Source organism: Aspergillus pseudodeflectus (assembly GCF_044049435.1).
Source record: "Aspergillus pseudodeflectus strain CBS 756.74 chromosome Unknown BJX68scaffold_4, whole genome shotgun sequence".
NCBI lineage: Eukaryota > Fungi > Ascomycota > Eurotiomycetes > Eurotiales > Aspergillaceae > Aspergillus > Aspergillus pseudodeflectus.
In genome coordinates, this window is record NW_027263780.1 from 249178 (window position 1) to 269949 (window position 20772).

General features: G+C 52.2%; 7 protein-coding genes across 7 annotated transcripts; 3 read left to right on the top strand and 4 right to left on the bottom strand.

The window, feature by feature from the left end:
- Window positions 1-211: 211 nt before the first annotated feature.
- BJX68DRAFT_141079 (putative C6 transcription factor) lies at window positions 212-3400 on the bottom strand. The gene is made up of 5 exons (XM_071036475.1): window positions 3022-3400; window positions 2839-2873; window positions 2622-2738; window positions 1198-2566; window positions 212-1142 (listed from the first exon to the last, which is right to left on the bottom strand). The coding sequence occupies exons 1-5, from the start codon at window positions 3213-3215 to the stop codon at window positions 362-364; spliced, it is 2496 nt and encodes an 831-aa protein (XP_070903697.1). The 5' UTR covers window positions 3216-3400; the 3' UTR covers window positions 212-361.
- Window positions 3401-3814: 414 nt separating this feature from the next.
- On the top strand, window positions 3815-5496 carry BJX68DRAFT_141135 (L-rhamnonate dehydratase). The gene is made up of 3 exons (XM_071036476.1): window positions 3815-4039; window positions 4103-4325; window positions 4386-5496. Exons 1-3 carry the CDS (start codon window positions 3944-3946, stop codon window positions 5357-5359), a joined length of 1293 nt encoding a protein of 430 aa, XP_070903698.1. The 5' UTR covers window positions 3815-3943; the 3' UTR covers window positions 5360-5496.
- Window positions 5497-9017: 3521 nt separating this feature from the next.
- Window positions 9018-9496, top strand: BJX68DRAFT_262275 (uncharacterized protein; the record flags this gene model as incomplete). Its single annotated transcript, XM_071044393.1, has 2 exons — window positions 9018-9407; window positions 9461-9496. 2 exons carry the CDS (start codon window positions 9018-9020, stop codon window positions 9494-9496), a joined length of 426 nt encoding a protein of 141 aa, XP_070903699.1.
- An 883-nt stretch (window positions 9497-10379) lies between these two features.
- On the bottom strand, window positions 10380-11598 carry BJX68DRAFT_227128 (uncharacterized protein; the record flags this gene model as incomplete). Its single annotated transcript, XM_071038615.1, has 2 exons — window positions 10865-11598; window positions 10380-10810 (listed from the first exon to the last, which is right to left on the bottom strand). Exons 1-2 carry the CDS (start codon window positions 11556-11558, stop codon window positions 10383-10385), a joined length of 1122 nt encoding a protein of 373 aa, XP_070903700.1. The 5' UTR covers window positions 11559-11598.
- An 852-nt stretch (window positions 11599-12450) lies between these two features.
- On the top strand, window positions 12451-13701 carry BJX68DRAFT_262277 (zinc-dependent alcohol dehydrogenase; the record flags this gene model as incomplete). The annotated part of the gene is made up of 4 exons (XM_071044394.1): window positions 12451-12575; window positions 12624-12672; window positions 12724-12880; window positions 12929-13701. The coding sequence occupies 4 exons, from the start codon at window positions 12451-12453 to the stop codon at window positions 13699-13701; spliced, it is 1104 nt and encodes a 367-aa protein (XP_070903701.1).
- A 453-nt stretch (window positions 13702-14154) lies between these two features.
- On the bottom strand, window positions 14155-15769 carry BJX68DRAFT_262278 (uncharacterized protein; the record flags this gene model as incomplete). The annotated part of the gene is made up of 2 exons (XM_071044395.1): window positions 14155-15261; window positions 15326-15769. 2 exons carry the CDS (start codon window positions 15767-15769, stop codon window positions 14155-14157), a joined length of 1551 nt encoding a protein of 516 aa, XP_070903702.1.
- Window positions 15770-16754: 985 nt separating this feature from the next.
- BJX68DRAFT_252619 (uncharacterized protein) lies at window positions 16755-20595 on the bottom strand (the record flags this gene model as incomplete). Its single annotated transcript, XM_071042592.1, has 8 exons — window positions 16755-16896; window positions 16927-18828; window positions 18871-18998; window positions 19029-19121; window positions 19155-19511; window positions 19542-19674; window positions 19714-20237; window positions 20299-20595. 8 exons carry the CDS (start codon window positions 20593-20595, stop codon window positions 16755-16757), a joined length of 3576 nt encoding a protein of 1191 aa, XP_070903703.1.
- Between the last annotated feature and the right edge of the window lie 177 nt (window positions 20596-20772).

Here is a 20772-nt window from a genome sequence, read left to right on the forward strand (position 1 = left end):
GACCACGGGCCAGACAAAAATATCCCAGCTTGACCGGGGCTTGTACAACCATCATGTCTTGAGCCACAGGTTGCCCGCGGCTATATTGGATAGAGCCGCTATGGCGTTGCGCTGAATATGGGCATTGGTTGATACAGACGAGGGGGACCGATGATTGACGGGTGGCGAGTACAAGTGAGATAGGACACCCTGGAGTGTCATGCAGATAGAGCATTGTCCGAACGGCAGAAAGTTACAACAGCGACTGCCTTGGGCGACGGGCTGTTAGGACATTCAGCCGAGCGGAAATGATTGAATTGAGAGTTATACCTAGAGCCGTATAGAGCGAGAACAGGTTTGGCGCGTCCTTTCTCGGCTATAATTAGCCGGCAGGACGGAAAAGCCAATCCGTTTCAGGCGTTGGGATCAGGTAGTTGGTGATGTTGAACTCATTTGTGTTCGTGGGTGTACCATCCACTATCGAACCTGGATTCCCAGTTCCAGTCAAGCCATGGATTGACATGGGGTTATTGACAGCTTCACTCATATCCAGGCTATTGATGTCAGGAGCCCGCCCGGCGGGAACCCGGGGGACATTGAAGAAACCGAAGACATCCAAGTATTCCAACTCGTTCGGTGCAAGGCTTCTCGAGAGCATTCCGGTTGTTGAAGCTGCTGGCTGACTCGAGGAGGGGGATGAACGCGGTTGTCGCGATATTAAAAAGTCAAGGTCAAAGGCACATCGACGCATATCTGCGAGAATCTTTACAGAAGACGGGGTCGAACGGTCACCATCAACTGCTCCTGACTGTTGGTATTCACCGTACTCATCAAGCACTCTCTGCAAAATCGAGCTATAGCGCTCGGCCACCTTCCAATATTTGCCCATTCGAGAAAGAGTATCGACGATGAACATGATATCAGGGCTCACGGTGTGCGCAATTGTGGAGCCGTGGACAAGTAATAAGCGAGCAGAAACCCAAAGTGTGAACGCAAATGGCGGTCCAAGCTTATCGAGAATCTGGTTGTTGACAACAAAACGAGTCACCGAAAGGATATTATCGACTGCGAGCAAGCAACGTTGACTGGCGCTATATGATGGTGTGAAGATCGGGGACCGCGTGGTAGGATAAGCTGCCGAGGAATGAAGACGTATCACCGCCCTGTTGATGGTCAGCGTGACTATTCAGGTATATGTGGGTAGATTATTGTACTTACGTCTGGTAAACAGAATGTAGTTGGACCCAATCGCAATGATGCCCCTTGTGTTTCGACCCGCTGAAGGCACGAGAAGCATTTTCGTAAGTATATTCGGTAGGAAGGTTGAATTCCCATGTAGTGAGCTCACTGTCCAGTTTGCGATATGTTGCCTGCCAATCCTCAACATCAGACAGTGCTCCGATATCCACTGGCCGTTTCAGAAAAAGATGGATCCGCGAAAGAATTCCAAGTATCTCCACATAGAGGCCAAAAGATCCAACATTCTCCGAACGAATGAGATGATCTGGACGGTCGTTCAGGGACTGGAACCACCTGGTCTCGACAGGTTGATTCTTGATAAAATATTCGTCCTTGCAGGGAAGTTTGCGATCAATGTCCTTATCATCCAATGAAAAGTCGAAAGCCGTTGTGATGGTGGAATATCGGTCAAGAAGGTACACCATCCAGAAGAGTCGACGTCTGCCTTCATCTTCAATCCAAGATTCAGACTCGGGTAGGGTAACGGCTCGTAGAGTGTAGATACTTGGGTAGACAGGAGATATCAACGTCGACTTGGCTTCCACAGCTAGACCAAGTTGGACGACCGACCTCGTTATTAAGGCCAAGAGTTTCCACCCGGGTGGTCCATTAGATGATCCGACGAGGTCTAGGGCAAGAATCACCAGAGCCTGGAGCGCCTTTACAGACGAGCTTTCCAAACCATAGAGCAGAACCTTTTGCTTAGAGGAGTCATGGTATCGTTTTCGGTTCTGCTCGGTAAGTCTACTGTCGTTGGAGAAGCGCAGTGTAGTTGCGACAATAGCATATAGTACCATGCGGTCAGCTTCTTCAAGAGGAGACGGGCCGAAAAATGTGTCCAGCGTTGTTCGTCGGTGAAGGATTGGACACCAGGTGTTTAGATGCTCGAAATAAAGATCTACCAACGCGTATAATAAGTCGTAAGGTGGAAGGTCGAGCTCTGGGTCTGAAAAAGATTGTTCTTGGTTGGCGAAGAGACTGACAGGCACCTTCAATGATGACTCATTATCATTGTAGTCGTTTTGCGGCGTCGTGTTTGAGATTTGCGGCAAGGAAGGCACCGAGGAGAGGCCGCCAGTGAGCTGACTCTGGATAGAGTTTTTCACCGATACGTCTGTTGGACTCGTGATAGACGGCTCGGGCGGACGGGGAGCTGAGGGCACGGATGTGGGCTCTTGGAAGTAAAAAGGGTTCCGAGGACTAGGTCCATGCGCCGCAGAAGGCTCCGATGGGGAACTGTACGACAGAGCTGTCGGGTGAGAGAGATCATGCGATAGTCGCGGTTGGCCCTGAAGAATATGGGTCTCTATGAGGCGCGCCTGTGCTTGGATGACCTCCTCGAGCCGGTCTAGTCGTCGAGTAAGGACAACACCAGGCTACCAGGGAATAGTAAGTATACATACCAAGTCGTTGTTCTAGTTCCTTGCCGTAACCTGCGCGCAGGCCTGGCTTCTTCCTCTCTTTGTACTCGCAAATCTGGCCATTGCGCGTACACCACCCACAACTCGGTTGGGCACGGTCTACATAAGCTGCTAGTCAACAGGTGACTCGAGAGCACAGAGCTGAAGAAGAATGATAAAAAATAGTTTCAAGGACAAAAAAACAAGGCAATATACATACCACACTTGACTTTTCGTTGCTTGCATAGTTCACAACTAGATACATTAGTCTTATGGCTCAGAAAACACGGATACTGCGGATGGCAAGCAAAGTAAATTGACAAAGATATGGGAAGATGGTATTTATTGCCAGACGGTCGTAGGGCGCTGGACGCTGCAGGAGCTATATTTGGCGGGTACATACGAGACAGTGAGCGGTCGTCGGCGTTTCAAGCCGCGAGAGGACCCATTTTGTCCAAGACCAGTATCGCTGTCAACAGCGGACCAAGACTCATCAGCGCTATGGTCTTTATCCTGATCAAAAGTCGGATTCAGATTGAAAGTGGGTGGCGGCGGACTTTGTTGCGACAAGGCCACCGCGGGAGCAGCGTTCGGCATGGTGTTGAGCGAGGTTGGGGTTTTAGGGGAACAAGCTCCATCCACCTTCAATAGCGGGAGCGCATGATGGGACTGCAAGGTGTTGGACTAGGATTATAATCGGACGATCGCCGATAGCGGACGGGTTTGTTTTTCCTGCTATCGAAAGCGCAGACGGAGACGGGGTAGAGCTAGAGGAGAGAGAGGGAAGGAAGAGTCTGAACACCAGAAAACGAGCACATGTCGCACTGTCAAGTGGAGGCACCACCTGAAGGTTCCGGGGAAAATGGGCCTGAGGCATCAGTCTGCATTATTGGCTCATGCGACCGTGACTAATCCAGCACGCAACCCCCGCAAAAAACATCCCCAGATGCACAGCAAACTTACATACAGGCTACAGCACCTGGAACAAGCGCTGGCCTGTCGCTTATCAAGAAGATCAAGATATGTACATGGGCGCAAGGAAATGCCACCTTGCAATTTTTGGATAAAAATGGTCGGCATCGGCAGCAGACTAATAGCCGACTGGCCAGATGTTTCCACACTCCTCATTGCTGATCTCGGGTGAGCATTGCCCCGAGCATAGGACTTTCTCCGAAGGATGTGCCACGCCTTGCCCCTCCGTCCCAGCCAGAGCGAGTCCGTTCAAATAACGCCGCTTCCCTCGTCAAGTGCCTCGTACTTTGTTTATTTCTCTTCCTTTATTCATCTGCCTTTTTCTATAGATTTGTCTAGTTCTTACTCTCATCATGGGCTCTACTACTACCACTGCGACGTTTCCCCGCATCAAAGCCATCCGCACCTTCATCATCGATGGCGTTGGATCTGGTGGTGACTACCACAATGTACGCCTCCTCTCTCCCCATTGCCTTACGCTCGCTGTGTCTGACGCTAGTTGGTACTCGTAGGTCAAAGGTGGCCACTGGCTGATCGACAGCGACATCTCCACCCCGATGACCCGATGGGCACAATATCGAGGATCGCGAACATCCTGGGGTATCAACGTGCTGGGATCTTTCTGCGTCGAGATTGAAGGCACAGATGGTACAAAGGGTTTCGCCACTGGCTTCGGCGGCCCCCCTGCTTGCTGGCTGACATACCAACACTTTGAGCGTTTCTTGATTGGCGCCGGTGCGTCGACCTTGACGTTTCTTTGAGTGAATATCTTCAACTGACATTAATCCATAATAGACCCCCGCGACGTCAATGAACTCTTCGAGAAAATGTACCGTGCATCCATGTTCTACGGCAGAAAGGGTCTCCCCATTGCCGTCATCTCCGTGATCGACCTGGCTCTCTGGGATCTTGTCGGCAAGGTGCGCAACGAACCAGTTTACAAGCTCATCGGCGGAGCCACTCGCTCTCGCCTAGACTTTTACTGCACAGGTCCCCAGCCTGCTTCCGCCAAGGCAGCGGGATTCGTTGGTGCCAAGGTGGCTCTACCTCATGGGCCCGACGAGGGTGTCGAGGGACTCCTCAAGAACGTCGAGTACCTCCGTAAGCAGCGTGAGAGTGTTGGCCCGAACTTCCCCCTCCGCGTGGACTGCTACATGTCCCTCAACGTTCCTTACACGATCGAGCTAGTCAAGCGATGTGAGGCGGAAGGTCTTCATATTGACTGGTGGGAGGAGTGTCTCAGCCCCGACGACTTTGACGGCCACGCCCTCCTCAAGCGGGCGCACCCCACAGTCAAGTTCACCACCGGCGAGCACGAGTACTCCCGCTTCGGATTCCGTAAGCTTGTCGAGGGTCGCAACATCGACATCATCCAGCCCGACGTCATGTGGCTTGGAGGCTTGACCGAGCTACTCAAGGTGTCTGCCCTCGCCGCAGCCTATGACCTCCCCGTTGTCCCTCACGCCTCCGGCCCTTACTCCTACCACTACGTCGTCTCGCAGCCCAACACCCCCTTTCAGGAATACCTCGCCAACTCCGCAGACGGGCACACCGTGGAGCCGGTCTTTGGCAACTTGTTCCTCAATGAGCCTATCCCTACTAAGGGTTACCTTGACGTCTCTATCTTGGATAAGCCCGGTTTCGGTCTGGAACTGAACCCCGCCGCGCCCTTGATCCCCGCCGCTTCGATCCTGACCCCAGCACCGCAGAAGAGCCTAGCCCCTCCTCCCACGGAGGAGCCCAAAACCGAAACAAATGGCACCCATTGACCTCACTACATTTTCTCGCGAAATTGACCTTCTCATGATTACATGTATATAACGGCGTGTTGTTTGCTTTATTTTCATAATTTCTACATTGGACTTGATAGACGGAAATATTGAGATCCCCTTTTTTTCATTCAAAATCCATGCTCCCCTTCTATAATTCACAAAAATAAGGGATAAGCGTCAACACCTCGCTGTTCGTCCCGGTCCGGACACCTGGCGACTGGCGAGCCGAGGCTACGGAGCGACTGGTGGAACGTGGGGTTTCTCGGGCCATCAATGGCACGAGATCTCCGGGCGGACCCATCCCCTCCAGTCCAGCATTTTCTCCACCAATTACATAAGCTCTTATCGGAGCGTCTTCCAAGGACAATATTGAGGCAATGGTCGGTGAAGGACTAAATGCGACTCCCTTTTACGCTGTGGTGCAGCTTTCGAGTGTGGGGGGCTGGAGGGGTCGCTCATATGCTCGCGTGTACTTAGGGCTTCGTGGGTTCCGATGTAAATCCGACCGGCCGGATGTGGTCTACGCCCCACAGAGGAATGTCGAGACATTATTTGTCGACGACTCACATCTAGCATCTCAATGATAATAATGCCGAGGGTAGTATATGCTACTACTTGTTGTGTCAGTAATGGTTTTATTAGCTGGCTATCTCCAAAGTATATTGAACTGAGAAACTGTCCAAAGATAACACGAAACCGTATAGAACACTGCCCTCGGCGAGATAATATTGCACCGGTGTAGTTGACGCTGTTTTGATAATCAAGTGCTATTATAGCAAAGATCTCTCAAATTCCGACGTCGAGCTAACTTGGGTATGCACCCTCCTATAGCATTGCCTGTTACTGGCGCTATATCCGTCAGTTGGCCACGTTTGTATGTATGTACCTTTGCTATCTCGCCAACATCCCGGCTAGTAGTAGGTAGACGGATGCTCACTAAAACACCCCTTGCTCGGCACTCTGCATGTCGAGATAACTATTGGCTGATAAAGTCCAATGGCTAGTAGTTAGGGGATCCCATGCTTACAATCCCCCTAGCAAGTCCTACTTCGCAGACAATAGGCACCTACCTTCAGTCAGCTGGGGTTGCTAGGCTACTATTGGGCGATGAACTGGTAGGTTGTGATGCCTCAGTGGCCCGTTTTGGCTGTTTTCCTACATGGGATTCCCTAAATAGTACATAATTTAGCATTTCCTGACCGTTGACATGAGTGGCATTGTTTGTGGGGGTGGGGGATGAGGGGGGCGGGTGCCTCAGTACAGATGTTGTATGCATGGTGTTTTAGTAGTCTGGCTCAATATGCATTTTCCTTGCCTTTTCCAGAGCTAGATGTCTGTTCTATAAGACCCGTTCGGAAGAAAATGCTACTTCGAGTAATCAGAAGCTAATGCAGTGGAGTCCAGGATGTTGCCTATACCTTGGATAGGGCGACCTGCTATGCTACTATTAGTAGTCATACTGTACCCATTCGGTACTACTGTAATGCTTTTTATGAGAGCTTGATATTCGGACAAGATGGGCGAATTCGTCTAGAAATCGTCTTATCAGCCTGACTCGCATTGCATCTTTCATACTGGGAGTTGCAAGGATGTAGGGTTGGATTTAGCCCTAAATACCTAGTAACCAGGTCCAACAGACATGTAGCTCCAAAGTTAGCCTCAGCTAGCATGTCACCCCCTTCATAGGCCTCTAAGTCTTCATTGGCGCAGAACCCTTGAGATGTGATGGCCAAAGCAGTGAGTTTACCTTATTATTCCGTACTTCGCCCGAGGGCAAGGCGCAGGACTGATGCAAGACAATAACAATCGTGAGCGTGCTGATGTCGATGTAAAATGTCTCTGTGAGGCATTGATTGCTGGAGTCTTAACTCAGGTGCTAGCTAGCGGATCTCTGGGCGGCTCAGAAATATGTGGAGGAGCCGTGACACGCACTCTAAAATCAAGTATCTCTTCCACGCGCCGGTCGTAATACCGTCTGATGCACTGATTGCCATATGCTCGGGCACTGAGGAGGATCTTGGATAAGGTGGTGTTGGGTCGCGTGGCGCCGCCGATATATGAAAGCGTTCATATCTGGCTGCGATGAGATTGGTATCGTAACCCCAACCGCTGTAGGATCTTCTATGTCAGTAATCTTGAACGTGTTCGTACTGACGAAAAAAAAGAATCGGAACACACCAGAGGGGTTATCTCCAAGCCTGAGTGCTATGACAAGTATGTGACGATCCATTGTAGAAGCAATAGAGGCTGACTATGCCTTCTTGAAAGATTTGAAAAGACTGCAAAGTGTATGATTGATAAAAAGGGAAGAGTCTGGCATGCAAACTGGCTTGCGGGCTTCTGGTGTCTCTTATATAGCGCTTCGTGGAGAGTAAAAAGAAAAGGGAAGAAGGAAATGCTGTCCAGAAACAAGCATGATGCTAATTCTTTGACTTTTCTGATGATGTCTCATCTGTCTCAGCCCTCTTCGAAGTTGATTCTGCATGCTGCTCACAGAGTTCAGGCAGTGAGGCGAGGGCGCTGGGTGTGTTCCAGAAGGGAACGACCATGACGTGTTGAACACTGCTCGGTGTGTCTCCTAAGCGTGTCTGAGTAATTCTTCAAGCGCAGGTAGCTCCGGACAGAGTTACACCCTACCATCTTAGAAAGTCTCCAGTATCTTGTCCAAAACAGCCTATACTGTCAGGTGGTGATGAGGCCACCCGAAGCTGGTATTTCAGCAAGTGAGTGAGTCCGGGAGGTGAGAAATCTTAGTAATAGGTCAATGTTGCGTATTCACCCGGGGGATCGGTTTCAGTCAGCTGCTGTGTTTATCAGAATAGTCAGATGCTCGGACAGCGACAGCCGGCCCACTGTCCTTAGCAAAACAACCAGAGCCCTCCCAACTTGGAAAATTTTTTCGATTCCGTTTTCTCCTCAGGGCCCTTATTTGCTTTTGTTATTTGCAGACTTAGAGTCGTCATGGCCATTAGACCCTGGCCATGACGACAACAGGAAACATGGTTTTGCGGGCCCAGCCCCAACGATGAAAGACCAGGACAAAGAATCTATCCAGCGCCTCATGAAAACTTATCCGCTCTATCCCAAGTGAACTCCAGTCTACTTGGGCTCTTTTGTGTTTGATTGCCCTGTTATTTTTAGTGTGCTCTTTCTCTACCATGGCTCTGGATTCAACACAAAGCCCAGCCCTCCTGTTCCGGTGGCCATCCAATCTATGTTGCAATATCTTTGCCTCCTAAAGTGACTTGATAAAAGGCAAACAGTTTCTCGAGGAAAAATCTCATTTCTTTCCTCAAAGTCTGTCATCATTGTGATTATCCTCCGACCGCGCCTTGGATTCAATTTCTGCAATAGCCAATATTTGACTTGTCAACGCGAAAGCCTCAGAATGGGCAAGGGAAAGACCCCTCACACCAAAGATGATGACGAATATTGGCTCTCTGAGGTATCTAAACCTGCCACCCTTTTTTTCTGTTTCTGGCTAACGTCGGCTATCTCCACCCTAGAGGCCAACGTCTTCGACTTCTACGGCAAAGGTTAAACGAAGAGCGCCAAACAAGGGCGACTTCGCTCTAGGCCATTGCCGGATTTGGAGGATCCAGTCCTTGACCCAATCAACTGGGAACGTCTAAGGTCGGACGAGCCCCCAGCTACCATGACTGGAGCGATGTATCGCGAACTCGACGAGCTTATCTCTTCCTGGGCGGAAAAATACGCAGCGATTGATATCCGCGAGATTGAGGCCAGCCTGTCCACGGAGCAAAAGGAATCAATCATTGCATGTTTAGAAGGGTACTGCGCACAGTTATCCTGGAAGACCTTCACAAGCGAGCTTCCAAAATTGGTCTATCGGAATCTTCCAAAACTGTTCACTCATGCGATGATCTCCAAGAATCTGCATCAGAAGATCTTATGCAACCTTTTCTATTATCTCGACGATTCGTATGCTTCTAATGTGCCACTGTTCGCTTCCAAACCCCCACCAGCTGGAACTGCCCTTTTCCTCAAGTTCCTCCTGCGGGACATGATACTTAGTAAGGCCATAGTTGGCTGATTAAAAGGGGGGGAAGAACAATGCACGACTAATGCTTTCTCCAGCTCGACGAGATGACGCCCTCGAGTGCCGAAAGCTGATGCTGCGGTGTCTACATGCGCCAAATTTTCGGTCAAGGAATGATCCAAGGCAACCGGACTATCATATGAGGCTCAGGAATAACGCTCAGAGAATCATTATCCCTACTCAAGACCAAACAGCCAACTGACAGCGAGCGGAAAGACATGGATCGTATTCATTCCATGGCAGATGAATTGTGCATTAGAATGAACATGACCACGAAAGATATGCAGTTCCGTTATTGGGAAACTCTCCCACTTTACAACAGCCACTCCAGGATTATGGAACTTGCTCCAATCAGCAAGTCTGCTGACCGGGAAAGAAAGCGTGTGGAGAAGCATGGCGGAAGACCAAGAAAGCTGGTAACAGAAGCAGTCCAGCAATCAATCGCCGCTTTGCGGTTCTGACACTTCGCCCAGCATTCAGTTACTTGAATGTCCACCCGAATCATTGGAAGAGACTTCGACGAGATGAAGACGAAAGCATCATTTGCAGAGCATCTGTTGTGCTAACAAAGACGGAGGCGCCTCTAGAGGGTGGCGTCTTCTCCAATCTCCCGACTGAGATTCGAGCGGAGTTTGATGAGAAATGCCGTCCATTTATGGTGTACTACGATAAGCCATTGGAGTCTCCCGAAAGTGGCATAGTTGAGGAATTAGGACTACGGAGCGAGTGGCCTGGTAATGGGCCATGTGCCAGGCAGGACTATCGGATATCTCCTCCTGATGACACCCCAGGTCCGAGTATCTCTTCTTTTGCGTTTCTTCTGAGTCTTGACATATTATATATAGTCTCTCTCTCTCTCTCTCTCTCTCTCTCTCACAACACACAATTATATTTTGTCTTTCTTTTTTGGCTTTGTAGTGGTCATTTTCTTTTTGTCAAGTAGGAATAGATGTACCAGTTTCAAATTCTCACACCGTAAGCTCTCACAGCGACTTGGCCCCAGACATCGGCCCTCTGTTTAGTATCAAACCTCCCTCGCTCCAAGGTACTCTCTACAACGTGTCTCCATCGGTCCCAAGTAACCTGATTTCCACCGCCACCGACATTACAAACCGGCCAGTCCGAGCCGAACATGACTCTCTCAGGACCAAAGGCGTCAAAGACTACGTCTGTCCATGGTTGAACTCTTTCAAGCAGCTGAGTCATGTCAGGCTCCGTGTCTGCGGAAAGGGGAGGAATCTCAGAGAATGCGCCCGATAGTTTCATGTACGTTGACGGATAGTGAGCCATCGCGGTGATCTGGGACTTCCACTGTAAAAATTCAGGATGGGCGGTGATTGAATCGCTGGAAGCGTACGAAAGGCGCAGATTAGGCTTGCACATGTGGTCTTGAAAAGACATTAGCAATACCACCGGAGAACAACCTGCCACGCGATACGTACTAATCACAACCTTGACTTTATCCCGATCATCATCAACACCTTCATATACCATCCGCAGCATCTGAACCGCTTCCTCCAGTTGCCAGATACCGCCTTGCCGAGCATCGACGCCAAGATCAAAAGTGAGACCCTGCCTCCCCAACCATTTCAACCCCTCTACGAACTCAGACCGCAGCATTACTCCAGACGGCTTGTCCTGGACCAGGTACCGCACACCACGGACCTTCTGCCATACCTCGTCTGACCCTGTTCTCTCCCTGACCAGCGCCATGTACTTCGCCAACGCCCCCGGCCCACCCGGCACAGGCGCCCAGGGGACAATCGCCAGACAGAGACCACGATCCTCGGCACTGTGTCCTTCCCCAGGGATAGGAGAAACCCCGCTAGCAATGCGCGCGAGGAATGAAACTTCGTCGAGGGCATGACGCCACCCATGTGTTGTACCCGGTTCAGACTCCGATTCGTCTTCTTCAACAGAGGAAAGGCGATCCGTTTCGACGAAGATAAACCCGCGCAGATATGTGGGCTGTTGTGATTGCGCCGATGTGGGGACGGATCTCGTTGCCTCGCGATATTGATCGATTGAATGCTGTGAGCCTAGCGGGCCTGGATTCTCGGGGCTGTACCATGCTAGAGTGGGGAGGTGAGATTCGGGGAACAGGTGGATGTGGGAATCGACGATGGGAATTGGCATTGTGGCAAGAGGTGCTTCGATGAGTTTCCAACGGCGGGAGTCTGTGAGCAATGGCGACAAAGCTTGGGCTTGCAGGAAAGAGCTGCATTCATATTCTGTGTTGTCGGGGGTAAATTAGCAGCTCCAATTACCCGTCGGGTGTTTTTACACCGAAGTGACGAGCTTCCATCATAACCTCAAGTTTGGCGCGGAGAGCAGGCAGAAAGGCCACGAGACTTGACTGGATACAAAATGACTCCAAAGGACCCAAGGTACTCAGTAGGGAAGTCATATAAAACGAACACTGTCCTGGTGTCTGCGAAGTGAAGCTCCTCCCTTTCTCTTCCCCGCTACCCCGCTTTGAGCTCTGCTTCCCTCAACTCATTTCAATCTCCCCCAGGAGAGTTCATTGCTTGCCAAGGGCAATTCGTCTATCACCATGGTCCAGCATCTATAACTGATCATGCCATACAGTCTACATGACGGGGATACAAGCCCTCTGTGAGGCGCTTCTACCGTAACCGAGGCTGTAAGGCGTCTCACGCGCCTCCAGGAGCTCCTCGGTCGCAACCCCCTCCTTTTTGGCCACCTTCAGGCGAGCATGATTGGATCCCGGGTATCCAGCGGGAGTTGCGTCCCAGACGTAATCGTACTGAAACTCGCAGGAACTGCGGCGTTTCTCCACCATTTTCCCTTGGTTCCAGCCCTTTTCCCCGCCCTGGCGCGGAGATCACCTTCCCCTCATTCCCCAGTCTGGGAGATCAATGGTCGAGCACCTGATGATTATCGACTTGGCGAAGCGTATCTTGATGGTCAGCGTCGTATATAAAGAGGGGTGTCTGGTCTTTTCTTTTTTTTTCTCCCTGTCTTCATTTCTCCCATCTTTACCTCTGTTGATACCCAATCTATGAACATGGCGGCCCCCGAGATTCCCGCGAAGCAAAAGGCTATTATCTATGACAAGCCTGGCACAGTCTCAACAAAAGTCGTAGAGCTTGACGTACCGGAGCCTGGTGCTAATGAGGTCTTGATCAATCTGTAAGCAACCCCCTTCCCGATTCATGGCCAGAGCTAATGTGATGTCAGCACTCACTCCGGCGTGTGCCATTCGGATTTCGGCGTCATGACCAACACGGTAGGAAACACCGTCGACTCATATCATTTATCTTCATTCTCACAATTGTAGTGGAGCATCCTACCCTATCCCACTCAGCCCGGACAGGTTGGTGGCCACGAGGGTGTCGGAAAGGTCGTGAAGCTCGGCGCAGGCGCCGAAGCCTCAGGCCTGAAGATTGGAGATCGAGTCGGAATCAAATGGCTTGCGAGTACATGCGGACAGTGTGGTGAGTACATCTGTTCCCAAAGTCCCGAACGCATGTTAAGGAGCATAGCCCCATGCCAGGATGGTGCGGACGGCCTCTGCTTCAACCAAAAGGTATCTGGATACTACACTCCCGGCACATTCCAGCAGTACGTCCTCGGACCAGCTCACTACGTTACACCAATTCCGGATGGCTTACCCTCCGACGAAGCCGCCCCCCTGCTATGCGCCGGTGTGACCGTCTACGCCGCCCTCAAGCGCAGCAAAGCCCAACCGGGCCAGTGGATAGTGATCTCCGGCGCTGGTGGCGGCCTCGGCCACTTGGCGGTCCAGATCGCCAGCAAGGGCATGGGCCTGCGCGTGATTGGCGTGGATCACCCTAGCAAAGAGGAGCTCGTGAAGAACTCCGGCGCCGAACACTTTGTCGACATCACCAAATTCCCCATTGACGACAAGTTCGAAGCCATCTCCGCGCACGTCAAGGGGCTCACCACTGGTGGTCTCGGCGCACACGCCGTCATTATCTGCACAGCATCCAACATCGCCTACGCACAGAGCCTGCTCTTCCTCCGATACAACGGCACTGCAGTCTGCGTCGGGATCCCAGAGCACGAACCGCAGGCCGTTGCGACCGCGTTCCCTGGCCTCTTCATCGGCAAGCATCTCAACCTAACGGGCTCAGCCGTGGGTAACCGCGCTGAGGCTATTGAGACGATGGAATTCGCTTCGCGCGGCGTGATCAAGGCGCACTTCCGCACGGAAAAGATGGAAGCGCTGACTGATGTGTTCAAGCAGATGGAGGCAGGCACGCTGCAGGGTCGTGTCGTGATCGATCTGTCTTAGGGTATGTTATGTATATTGTAGTTGCAGTCGCCTGATTTAGCCCCGCTTCTAGTTTCCTTCTCGAATCTTTCTCGAATGTGCGTGTCTCGTCCTCGAACTTCTGTTAGTACGTATGATCATAACCCTTCTTTAGTACTACTGTGCCCTAGGTCGGAGACTAGCGCGACACATCGAACTTAGCTAGGTAAGGTGTATATGCACTATAATGAGAAGTCGTAGCAAGAAGCCCTAAACAGCCACCATCATAAAAGTCATGTATCAGGAGAGACTCAAGCAAATCGCGCGGTAGACATAATAGGCAAGGGTATCGGCAACATCGACAAACAAGATCATGCTCTCATGAGTGCGAGCGAAGACGACAGCCACCGTTGACAAACACAAGGGAGAAAAAAATTCCAAGACACTGAGGCAAAAATGATAGCGATATATATCGTTCATAGGACGGAATCGTAATCACCGCAATCGCTTCCCACTCCCCTCACCCTGCGCACCTTCGCGCCCTCCGGCAGAACGTTTCCTCGCTAGCCCTACACCAATTACACCCGTCGCTGTGCCAATTTCTCCAGCCTCCGCGGCGCGGACGAGGGCGTCGAGTTTTAGTATGTAAGCCCTCGGCGCTCGGTTGACTTCATTCCTATTCAGTATAGCCCTTAGCTGGCTTTTGAACTGGTGGAGATCCGCACCCGGTAGGCATTCTAGGGCGTCAAGGATAAAGTATGATTCCGTTTCATCCGTTGTCCCAATCAGCTGGTGGTAGATGTTCCGCGTGTCTTCATCTTCGTTTGCGAAGGATTTCTGGCCGTATTTGTTATTATCCAGTGCGTCTTTGTTCCTGTTGCTGATGTCTCCGAGGAGCGTTACGAGTGTCTTGACGGCGCCGAGCCTGCCGTGGGGGTCTCGAGAGAGGATGTTGTCGTGAACGCTGTCGACACTTCTTCGAAGGGTCTCCACGACGGCGTAAATGCTAACATGATTTCTCGCCTTGTCCTCGCCCGGGCGGCCGTAGTCCCGACAGAATCGGTCGAAATCGGCGAGCAGCTTCCTGGACCGATCAAGGACCTTGTCAAAGTATATCGCTGCACAGGCTCCGGGGGGCATGGCCTTGCGAAGACTTGCAAAGACTTCGTCGTCATGTACGGCTAGTCGGAGTAATGTTGCCTCAAAGTCTCCCTGAACGACGCATTGCTCTGGTGTCCTACGTGTCCGGGTAAGTACCTGGTCTTCGTCTCCGTCTTTGTCTTCGTCAACCTCGACAAGATCGACTCGAAACTCCTCTGGAAGAACATCGGTGCTAAATGCAGATAGAATATCCCGAACCCTTTGCACACGGGTCATGTGGCCTTCATTATCGGAGTGCATATACGGCCACTTTAAGCGATCCGCTATAGCCTCTATTGTGTCCGGCCCATTGTCATCAAGGTCTATAAGGTGCTCGATCCGCGGCTCCGTCTGCGAAAGCTTCTGCGCGTGTCCGTCTCGAGATGGGAGGTAGCTGGTTGACTGGGGAGGGGAAGGGGTCTGTGTGGAAGCAAAGTAGCCGCGAAGCTGGTCGAGTAGCCACTAAAAGTCAGAGTCAGAACGCAGTTAGCCACCCGCAGAGAGACACTCGATTCAGCTAACTCACAAAGATATGCTGGCATGCAACATCAGGCTTCGTCCGAAACACCGCACAGGTACACGTGTACTGACCACCTCTCGCATCCTTGCGCCGAGAAGAGTCAGAGCCGATGCGAACACGCACCTGCTTCCCAATGACAAACTCCCACCCTGTTAGAGAGGAAGAGCACCATCGCACATCGAATCCAGTCGTCAGTCCGAGGATAGCTCTCGCCTTTGTCTCATCATCCAATGCCGATTGTGTGAGGTCATATAGGAGCCCCGCAGAAGACCTGACAGCAGACAGGTCGAACAGAGGGTCAGTCGCACCCATCGTCGTGTCCTTGAATCGTTTGCGCGTAGTAGCCGGAAAACCTTCTCTGTCGGTCTCGGTCTCAGTCTCGATCGCAGCAGTCTGTCGCGAGTCTCCACGAATGGAGAGACCACGGAGCTGCCTCGTAGGCGTGGACATGGCCGCGATATATAGGAGGAGGAGAAGGGAGTAGAGCACGTAAGGCGCTCCTCCGCCGCTTTGGCTCCAACTCCAGCCTCTGCTGGGGGATTCCGGTAGTAGTGTTTGTTTGGGTTTGAGTTTGGGTTTGGCAGTGTGCTCTTCCTACCCGAGCCATAACCATGGGAATGGCCGTCCCTAAGTGGATTCTGCACCGGGAGTCCACTCACTCTGCCTCTCTTTCACCTTTTTCCTTCTCTCGTCGCCCGTTCTCTTTCTGCTCTCCTTCAGCAATAGATAGAACCAGCTGAAACTCGGCTGGACTGCTATCGTATCGGGCACACAGAACCACGAGGCACAAAGAGACCCGGGCGTGGTTTTCAGGTTCCAGGTTGCGGTGTTTTGCGGTAGTGGAGTAGACCAGATTGATTGACCGCGCCGCATGACGACACGGCGACGGGTCGAGTCGATCGACGCTTCTTGACAAGAAATGCATTGCAAGATTGGTTGAGAATGGAGCACAAAGGCTTTAAGCGCCGCAGCAGGGCACATTCGGGACTGGAGTTCCCAGCTCGTTGTCTAGCGTTTACCAGTCAATGGCTGCGGCGCAGGCGGCACGGTAAGTAGATGGGCGTTGAAACTGTGGCGACTGACATGACCGCATCACGTCTGACTGAGCTGAACGAGCTGAATCTTTTTTTTTTTTTTCAGTGGATAAAACGCGAATGAGAGAGTCTTGTGGCGGTGCGGCTCTGCGCCTGTCGTGGTTGTCTGTAGTGCATACAAAACCGCTAAGAGATCTACCCCAGGGCACATCGATCATCATCAACTACCTATACCAGGTGAACCTTGACCAACAACATGGTATATCATTGCGCTTGACTAATGCCACTGATCTATAAAAACAGCACAGGACGACGAACAATCATACATCGCCAAATGGTACCAAACGGGTATTCGCAAGAGAATTCGTGAGTCATAAGCTATATAATATAGGTATCGCAAATTATTCCTTCGAGACCGAAGACGAGTGCTGCCGCACCGCATTGCGCTTCTTTGCGTCTTCCAGGGCCTTGCGCAGCCGCTCCCGATGCTCCGGGTCACCACCATCCACCTTCCTCGCCGCCACGCTTACCGTACTGGCAGGTCTGGCGGGATTGGGCAGCGAAACGTCATACAAGTGGCTAGCGGGGATAACATCTTTGGGAACTGGCTGTTCAGGGAAAGGCGTCTTGCCCAGCGCCCTGAGCGCATCATTGATACTGTTGGTGATCTTCGCAGGTCCAACACGAACGCTTTGCAGCTTGGCCCGGAGATTGTCTTGGATTTTGGCGTCCTCTTTCTTCTTTTCTGCCTCGAGCTGGCGAAACACGTCCGGCTCCGAGTTGGAGTACCGCGCCTCTGCGACGGAGACGCTATAGTCTGCGTTGTTGAGTGCCGAGTCGGCCAGACCGAAACTGTGAAGGATGGATTCAGAGTCCTTGCGAAGGGACTCGACTAAGCTGTACACGGATTTCAACACCTGCTCAATCTCTGCGTCTGGGAGGCCGGATGACCGAATAGCGGCCTCATCGACGCGTGTCACCTTGGCTGAGAGCTCATCGAGAACAGTCTGGTTTTCTCCAAGTCCGCGCATGATGGCATCATCGAACAAATCCATGAGCTTATTGGCTCGCTCATCACGGGCTCGAGCGGCTTCGAGAATATTCTGTTTCTCCATCTGATCAAACTCACTGTCGAGTTTCTTCAATGCCGCAGAATCACCCATGAAAACGAGAGGCCGCCTCTCAGCCTTTTTTCTTCTACGCTCACGGTCTAGCGCAATTTCCAGTCGCTTGTGGTGTCTCATTTCCAGTCTGTGGTGAATGTCGTTTACAATCTTCATTGTATGCGACATGCTGTGCTTATCATTGCCCTCTTCCTTGTTCCTGTTCTCGCGGTCAAGCTGGCCAAGTGCGGAATCATAGTGAACCTTGAGTGTCGAAATCTCCTCCTCCAGTCGCTTGTCGACCGGGGTAAAGACATTGGCTATAAAATCCTCGAGTTCTCCTCGTTCTTCCTCGAGTTGTGTGCGTGCTTCCGACTGCCGGAACTCTTCCTCCAGTATGTTGATGTCAGCATACCCAATCTCCTTGCCGTTGAACAGGGTATCGATATGATTCTCCGATTCCTCCTGGCGCTTGATGCGCTCCTTGTCAAGGTTCTCCCTGCGGGCCTTGTTGGTAGCTTCCCACGGCCTGAATATTTCTCGGACATAGTTGAAATCGTTTGGGAATTTTTCCAAGTCTTTCCGAACCGTTGAATGCCACAAACTGTCCGACTGTTTGTTACCAGGAGCTGAAACAACGGTACGCAAGTCTTCGATCGGGCCAGGGGGCTTCCCTTGCCGAAGCAAAGCCGGCAACGGTGGCGGCGTTGACGTTTGTGGCGGCTTTTTCCGGTAGACGACACTCTTTTCTCTGATCAAACCAACGAATGTCTCGTCCGGATCGTTCTGCACCGAGATGACAGAGCTGGATCTCTTCCGCTGGGCTTCGGTTGGAGCATCTGCCATCACACGCCCACTTTCTGCAGATGCCTGTCGCAAAGCGGAATACGCTTGGTATGCTGGGCGATCGAATTTGAGCTTATCTGAACCTCTCTGAGGGCCCTCGGTGTAGCGGAACGGCGTGTAGATTCGCTGCGGAGGATTCGTCGTAAGGGGAGTTAGGACTGATTGCGGTGCCACATCGTTGACCATAGGCGGCACTGAAGTGGAGCGCAGGGCGTGAGCAGCAATAGCATGATTAGCAGTATACTTGTGACCACCAGGGTTCGATGCTGATCTTTGCAACGATGGAGGCGCAGGAGTATGGAGTCGAGGAAGTATCGGGCGTCCTCCAGGGCTGTAGCTACCATCTACTTCTTCTGTGACTTGTGAAGGTGTAAAGTAATCCTCCTCTGTCTCCACGGGTATCAACCCGGAGTTGTCCGGGGGAGAGGGTTTCCCCTCGGGCTCCTTTTCTGGGGTCTCCGGTTGGGGAGTCGCCGGTTGCTGCGGGGCAGAAGCTTCAACCTTGGGAGCAGGCTCATGCTCAATGCTATATAGGATCTCTCGAAGCTTTGTTTCCTTAGCCATGAACGTTGTGAAGAGTTTGAACCGCTCCTCGTCCGAATCTGCAACCGCTTCTTTTCGTAGCATTGCTACATAGCGTTCCAAAGAAGACTGCGACCACGAATCAAGATCCTCGTAGCGGTCGAGTGGTTTAAACTGCGGATGAGGGCTTTCAGGTTTCCGTACAGGTTCGCTAATAAGCTCCTTGGAGCTAACCTCCTGCTCTATTGGGGTTTCCTTCACAGGTGCCACGGGCTCGGGTAGTTTTGCTGGGAGAGTCTCCACAGGGCTTGGACTTCGCGGGGGAGATACTGGTGCTGGATCAAATTTGGGGCTCTCTTGGACTGTAGATGGCTGCACCGTGGGGGTCTTGTTCTCCGCCAAGAGCGGCTTATTCCATGCTTCAATAAGTCCGTCAATGCTTTCCGCATTCGCAGCAGTAGATACAGTGCTATATTCCGATCCGGTAGTGTCGACCCTAGTCGGCTGAGGCGGCTGGAAATCCTGACGAGTACCAGGGCTGATAGGAGACTGGGCTGGATGAGACTGCACCTGGTTATACTGCGTTGTTTCCGCGTTGATTGCATAGTTCGTAAAGTTTGCATTTGGCGGTGGTGGCGGTGGAGGTGATGGGGAATGGCTGCTCAGTACCCCAACTGGATTGCTCACCTGTTGACTCGGAGGTAGCTCATGTACGACATTCGGAGGAGGGTCCCTTCTCGGTCTGAAAGCAGATACATCATCAACCTCCCCGGCGATGGGCGAAAAGTGTTCCCAGTCAGACGGCCCACCAGAGCCCAGAGCAGAAGCACCCGTTGGGATAATCAAAGGGCTAGCTTTCGGAGGCAGAGGCGGTCCATTCGTCGGATACAGCGCAGGGGTCGGAGATTGAGATATGGGTCTCCCCAGAGGCGCCTCTGCAGGTGCTGAGATGATTGGCGGAGTATTCATTTGTTGCGAGAAGCTGTGCACATGCTGATGCGTGGGCGCATGAACCGGAGGAGGGCTCGGTCGGTTAGATACAGCATGTGGAGGGTGATACTGGCTCGCTGGAATGTTGGGGTACGACGGTGGGGGTGATTGATGCCATCCTTGTTGAATCTGGGGTTGTGTCGGCGGAGGAGGGGGTGTGTGGTGCTGGTGGGATGGCACATCAAAGACTGGCGGAGCGGCCGGCGGAGGCGGAGGCGGCGGGGCCGGGGGTTGAGGAGGTATGGAGCTGACAGGAGTTTTCGATACATAAGGAGGGCTCGTCGCCCACTGCTGGTAATGCTCGCCTCCCGGTGCCTGGCCTCCGTAGCTCGGCGAACCAATTGAAGGCTGGTGGGGATCCGGGGTGCTCACTACTGGAGGCGGGGCGGGCGAGGGTTGGCCAGTTGTGCTAGCAGGGCGAGGCTTTGGAGTGAATCGTTAGTATCACAGCAGCTAGAGTCGAGCATGACAATGGAATTCTCACAGGTAGCGGAGGAGGCGCATAGATGGGATATTGCTGCCTGTTGTAATTGACTCCCCAAGTGGCCGTGTTGAGCCCCGCATAACTCGTCGGAGGGGGTAAATTTGTGCCCGTGTTTCCAGTAGCAGGTCCATAGCTAGGCGGATGGGCGCTATTTGTATTGTATGACGGAGGAGGTGGAGGAGGTGGGCTGGCAACGCTCGAGGGCCTTTGCGGAGGAGCCGGCACTCGCCATTCTGGTGCAGGTGGACCTGAGCCTTGCGGTCGATGCGAACTCGAGAAAGGGTGCGAGCTAGGCATCGTGCCTCGGATAAGATGCGTGAAAGCGCAAGGCGCGCTGTGTCGCTGTCGCTCGGTGAGTAGCGTGAAGGAGACTCCAGCCAACTGTCTGCTAAGCGCAAGAATATGCGAGTGCGGGGAGCGGCAGGTCCGAATTCGTTCAGCGACAGACGAAGGGAGCTCGCGCCCAAGGGATCT

Coding starts and splice junctions, on each gene's coding strand:
- BJX68DRAFT_141079 (XM_071036475.1), bottom strand. CDS start 3,215: ATGCCGAACGCTGCTCCCGCGGTGGCCTTGTCGCAACAAAGTCCGCCG. Junction 2,874..3,021: donor CGACGACCGCTCACTGTCTC/GTATGTACCCGC, acceptor TAATGTATCTAG/TTGTGAACTATGCAAGCAAC. Junction 2,739..2,838: donor GCAACGAAAAGTCAAGTGTG/GTATGTATATTG, acceptor CAGCTTATGTAG/ACCGTGCCCAACCGAGTTGT.
- BJX68DRAFT_141135 (XM_071036476.1), top strand. CDS start 3,944: ATGGGCTCTACTACTACCACTGCGACGTTTCCCCGCATCAAAGCCATC. Junction 4,040..4,102: donor CTGGTGGTGACTACCACAAT/GTACGCCTCCTC, acceptor TGGTACTCGTAG/GTCAAAGGTGGCCACTGGCT. Junction 4,326..4,385: donor GCGTTTCTTGATTGGCGCCG/GTGCGTCGACCT, acceptor AATCCATAATAG/ACCCCCGCGACGTCAATGAA.